The 6000-nt window shown below is 37.8% G+C and overlaps 1 protein-coding gene across 2 annotated transcripts; it reads right to left on the minus strand.

Moving 5' to 3' along the window:
* Nucleotides 1-1559: 1559 nt before the first annotated feature.
* Nucleotides 1560-5640, minus strand: ptger4b (prostaglandin E receptor 4 (subtype EP4) b). Of its 2 annotated transcripts, XM_061262370.1 has the most exons (3): nt 4854-4995; nt 4581-4725; nt 1560-2524 (listed from the first exon to the last, which is right to left on the minus strand). In XM_061262370.1, exons 2-3 carry the CDS (start codon nt 4659-4661, stop codon nt 1946-1948), a joined length of 660 nt encoding a protein of 219 aa, XP_061118354.1. In that variant the 5' UTR covers nt 4662-4725; nt 4854-4995; the 3' UTR covers nt 1560-1945. The 2 variants fall into 2 exon arrangements, with proteins under 2 accessions (XP_061118354.1, XP_061118353.1); XM_061262369.1 differs by having other exon boundaries at nt 4581-5640.
* Between the last annotated feature and the right edge of the window lie 360 nt (nt 5641-6000).

Below are 6000 nucleotides of genomic sequence, written 5' to 3' on the forward strand. Positions count from 1 at the left end.
ATGGCTCATCTTAACCTAGGCAGTACTGATCTAGAGTGTTAACCGAACATGATTGAAATACACTCATTTATTCAAGATGGATCTTTATTTCAATACAGAAAGAATAAATTGGTTTTCATTCATCTAAGAATCTATCAGTGAGCAGCTGATACTGTATGCATAGAAACTGCAACCATTTTTTAAAGTACAGTTTGTGAACTCTATGAACAAGGTGTTTTAACAGAATATCTGTCATTGAATTTCCCTCTTCTCATATGAAGCAAATGGAATATGGAAATAACTGTTATATATGCAATCAGGGAACTGGACAGGAATGTTTATAGCAGTTGTTTCTAAAATGTTCAAGTGAAACTATAAAGATTATGGTCATCTCATATTCTTAGAGAATACCATATGTATTTGCTAAGTATCAGAGTAAAAGTTGAAATGTGACCCATTCTATCACAATCAGTTGTAAGTCGCGATGGCCAATTTCACATAAATCAATGTTTATGTAAAAATACTTTTTGGCTGTTTTAGGTTTTCATCTTAATTTAGTAGAACAATATCTTGGCTTTCATAATCTGCATATCTTAATGCCAAATTAGAGTAAAAATATAGTTTTTAAGATTTTAAACACAACATGTCAAAGTGAAAGTAACTTGGGAGTCAGCTGCGTTCGTAGCTACATGTTAATGTGTTTGCTTTCATGGTCTGTATGTCTTAATGTCAAGAGTAAATGTTCAGAGTAAAAATACATTTTTAAAGGGTTTATGTATAAGATGACAATCTATAGCCCCAAAGTTTTGTAAGCCCAGTGTTGGTTGTCTCCCAGCCATAACTTAGAGAGCTTACATTCTCCTCTTTAAAGTAGTTTCTAAAACTCAAAAATACGTATTGGGGTCAATACGACTGCTAATATTTTGATAGAACAGGTCACAAATGCATGCAAAAATCGTGCTTTATCCTAATTGAAATGTACAAACAAATACTTGGTGTAAACCTTCTCATAGAGAAGAATTTGAATGTAGAAAATACATTATGCTATTCGGATGAACTTCACATTTTAACACCAGGACAATAGGTTTAAACAATATATAATTGCTCCAACCACTTTCCTACAAACATCCTGCCTAACAATTCAGTGGTTATGTAAAAGTGCAATGTTTTCATGAAATCACAGGAAACTAAAATAAATTTAAGTTTTCCATCTGACATATTAGCTCCCTCGGATTCATAGTACATAGTACATTCATTCTGTACCCTACGTGTGTGTGTGTATGTATACACAGGTGAAAAATGAAATAAAAACCTGAATAAATGAGTAGAGAAACATAACGAATGCAGACGCCATCATAGCCTTTGCAGTCACCAGTTCTCAACCCAATTGAAAAGCTACAGCACTCTTCACCACCAATACCAAATGAGGGAATATCTTTTGGAGAAATTTTGTTCCATTCGCCCAGTAGATTCCGGAGAATTTTAGAATATATACCAAGGTGCACTGAAGCTGTTCTGGCAGCTTGTGGTGGCCCAACACCTTACTAAGACAAAATTTTCACCTGTTTGTCTGTTTACATATTATTATTATTATTATTATTATTATTAGTTCAAAAAATATATATTAGAATAAAAAAAACATTTGTGGTGTTTACTGTAAGAATCCTAATGTTGTGGATACCCATTGCAAAATGGATAATAGTAAATAATGCCAATTCTCATTGTACACACAGCTTTGTTCAGTCAGTGTAAATTCCAAAATGAAAGTTCAAACAAAACTGAAATACAGTGAAACATTCGCAAATGGAAAATCTGTTCAAATGTCAATCAGCACAGCTAAGAAAAGCTTTGGAAACCTTTTTTCAATTCAGCCTCTGTGGCCCAAAATCACTGAAGTCACATGTCATGATCGCATCATCCTTGTCAGTTTCCATGTCTCAGTCAATGTGTTGAACTCTATAGGGAGCTATATGCATTTCTCTGGTAAGTTCAATGTTTCTCCCGTGAAAGTCACATGTAGGGGCTGATCTTTTGAATATGAGGGAGACCTGTTGAGGCTGGTGAGGCTCACATGGGTATGCTGTCCTTCTGTAGTTCTGCAGTCCAAAGAGTGTACATTTGATGACTCGGATCCTCGAAAGTCTTTGAGGGAGACACACTCCCGCCCCACCTGCCCCATCCGCAAGCTGCCGGAAAGGCTGGTACTGGTCTCGGGCAGGTACAGGAATGTCTGAGAGGTGCTGGTGAACTCCCTCATGTCCCGGCAAACCAGGGATGGGGAATCGCGTGAGATCACAGAAGATGATCTCTGCCCATGGATACAGTGGAAGTTCCCTGGTCCCTGCTGGTGCTGGCCCCCAATTCTGCAGAATAGGCACTTGATCTTCTCAATAAGCTTGAGGAGCACAGCCTTGCGGAGCAGGATATAGATCCAAGGGTCCAGGATGGGGTTGACTGAGGCTATTCGAATGGCCTTAAGATCTAGGTTATTCTCTATCCTCATTTCCACTGAGGGCTTGTAGAGCTGGTTAACAAACACCCGCACCTGAAAGAAGAGAGTGGACAAATTTTCATTCCAACTGAAAATCATGTCTCCTATGAATGCTAAACATTGATGAATAGACAGGGATGCCAAATATTGTAACATTCCTATCTTCTCTGAATACTATGGAGATCTGTGGCAGAGCTCTGAACTGCTTCCTACCTCAACAATTACTCCTTCCATCATACATACCACGATTTTGAAAAGTTTTAGTCAGCCTATTGTTTGGCCTATGTCTATTTTGTTCCTACAGTTGTGTTCAAATAAATAGCAGTACAACACCAGTAACCTGATGAACCACTGTTATTAGTAGTACTGATATTTCTGCATGGTAAATAATTTACTTGTAGATGTAGTAGTGTCATAGTAAAACAACAGACCAAACTGTCATTGAAAGGGACGTGTTCAAAATAATATCAGTGTGGAGTTTAATTAAAGAATTCATTAATTCTGTGAAAAACAAGTGTCATTAATTGTCCTTTATTAAGGAAGAAGGGAAGCAAATGTTTCACATGTTATAAAATATATTTCCTTCTGAATTGCTAAGTAAAATGGGCTGTTCCAAACATTGTTCAGAGGAACAACATAATTTGATTAAAAACTTGATTGGAGAGGGGGAAACGTATAAAGAAGCGCAGCAAATTATAGAATGCTCAGCTAAAATGATCAAAAATACTTTCAAATGGCAACAAAAACCCAAAACATGTGGAAGAAAACAAGCAACTACTGTTAAAACGGATCGAAGAATAGTCAAAGATGAATGGCAAAGATGCAGCCATTCATCAGCTCCAGAAGGATCAAAGATGATCTACAATCACCTGTAAGTACTGTTACAGTCAGAAGACGTTTGATCGAAGCTAAGCTATCAGCAAGAATCCCCCGTAAAGCACCATTGTTGAAAAAAGGGCATGTGCAGAATCGGTTAAAATTTGCCAAGGAACACATCGATTGGCCCAAAGAGAAATGGCGTAACATTCTGTGGACTGATGAGAGTAAAAGTGTTATTTTCGTGTCTAGTGGTCGTCAACAGTACGTCAGACGACCCCCGGGTACTGAATTCAAGCCACAGTACACTATGAAGACAGTGAAGCATGGTGGCACAAAAATCATGGTATGGGGATGTTTTTCATACTACGGTGTTCGTTTGTATATCAGGGATCATGGATCAATTTGAATACATCAAAATACTTGAAGAAATTATGTTGCCGTATGCCAAAGAGGAAATGCCCCTGAAATGGGTGTTTCAACAAGACAACAACCCCAAACACACAAGTAACGAGCAACATCTTGGTTCTAGACTTGGTTTCCACTACATTTGAAATATGGAACAGTCGGCTACCACTGTTCAAATGCTTAGAGACTGCATTGCATTAGCCTATTTGTAGCTAAATTGTTTTGATTTAGAACTTTTAATACCACTATCATACTGAGAAGCCACTTTCCTTTTTGTACGCCAATAGCTCTGAGACAGTTGTAGGGTATCGACTATATCACGGTCTTAAAACATCATGTTCCTTGTGTTATCTGTAACAATTACAGCAGTTATAAACACAAGTAACAACGTGTTTAATGCATCAACATGGAAGTTACAATAGATAAAATAATTTGTTAGATCAAGCAAAAAACATTTTTATATGACGTATTTAGGGATACGTGGGACTCATCAACATCGATTTTTTTTTTTTTTTTTTTTTTTTTGGGGGGGGCTTTTATCCGAAGATTGTCACTACTAGTGTAGGTGACAAGCTACTTGTAATCATTGTGTAGCTAAACATCAGGAAACTTACATGACTTATTTAAGTAAGCGCCAAGTAATCCTATTATGGTATTCATTCGTCGTATAGCCTAGAGCAACTAGCCTTTTATTTATAGTCCAATACAAGTATGTAGTACTCTGCAATAGTTGCTTTAACAAATAATATTTCACAGTTCAAACATTTACATCTTCAGCTACATTTAGTCAAATTTTAGTCTAATTTATCCAAATTAGACCATGACAATCAAAATCCAAACCATGACAAGAGTATTGAAAAGTTCAGAATAAAGTTGTTTTACTTACCACTAGAGGTATTGAACAAATAAGCATCACCACTGATGTAGCTATGAGCAAAATGACCATTTGAATTTCTGCACCAGCCATGCGTCCGAAATTCCGTCTCCTCCGGAGGTCAGCAATCCTTCTCTGATCGGTGCCGAGCGACGTTCTGCGGACAAACCTTCTGTGCATCATGATCAGTGCCCCGCACACCAGTATGTTACAGATGACCGTTGCTAGGATCAGAAAAGAACTGAAACCAGCGTACATGTACGAGAACGCCGCGTTCTTACTCACATTACTTCTCCAGTCAATAAAGCACCAAGTATATGGATACTGCTTCTGTACCTCTCCCAGTCCCATACTCGGCAAGGCGCAAAACAAAATGTTCGAGAAATAAATGGTAAAAAGAGTCAAGCCTGCAAGTTTTTGATCAACATAATGGCTGTAGAAGTATGCGTGGTTAATAGCCATATACCTTTCGATTGACATGGCACATATTATACTGAGGCCAGCCAAAGAGAAGAAAAGAAGGATGAATCCAGAATATTGGCACAATGCGTCGTCTCCTGGCCACGCTCCTTTCACATAGGTGGCGATGGTGACAGGGCTAGCAAGCAAGGTTCCCAGAAGGTCGGTCACCGCGAGTCCACAAACCAAGGTGTAGAATGTTGTCTCCTTCTGTTCTTTTCTTGATTTACAAAGCACAACGATGGCTATGGAATTGCCAACCACCCCGAATATAAACATTATAACAGGAATAGTTGGGTCCATGGACGTTGTTCTTGTATTATTTGTCAACTGATTTGTTATATTCATTTTCAATGAGATGTTCTTGACAGATCATTACAGAATGCTACCTTGCATGTGTCCTGCGCTGGTCGTTGCATGTGCTCCACATCCTCGCTCGGGTAGATACAGTAGGCTTCTTATTCAAATCAATTAATATAAATAATCCATGAGCTACGTCCAGTTTTTAGATTACCATGTGGAAATAGGTTAATTTGGAGCCCCCAAAATTATCATGTTTCTCTTGTTTCTTGAAGTTTGAATTATTCCACTTGCCAGGTGTTGCGCTTCTTCTTTCCCGTTGTCATTTGACGCACATTGCTATGTCAGTGGAAGTTTTCTCTCTGAGTTTGTGTTGGACTCCGCCTCCTTGGTTTCTCTAACGACTAACGTTTCGTCAGCGCCGGCGACCTTCATCATACTTAAAATGCATCTGCAAAATTGTAATTATTAGCCGTAATATGACCGCCTGTCATTCACCTTCAAAAAAACATATATTGTGCTTAAATGTGGGCGACCATTAGTAATATTAGAGGTAAAATATTCAACCATATTTTTTTTGTTTTCTTATTTGTATATCGTGTGGTATTAAACACTATATATACAGTATGTTAACTAAATTGTTGTCCTTAATAAACTAATTTCTCATATATAT

Source organism: Conger conger, chromosome 12, assembly GCF_963514075.1.
Source record: "Conger conger chromosome 12, fConCon1.1, whole genome shotgun sequence".
NCBI lineage: Eukaryota > Metazoa > Chordata > Actinopteri > Anguilliformes > Congridae > Conger > Conger conger.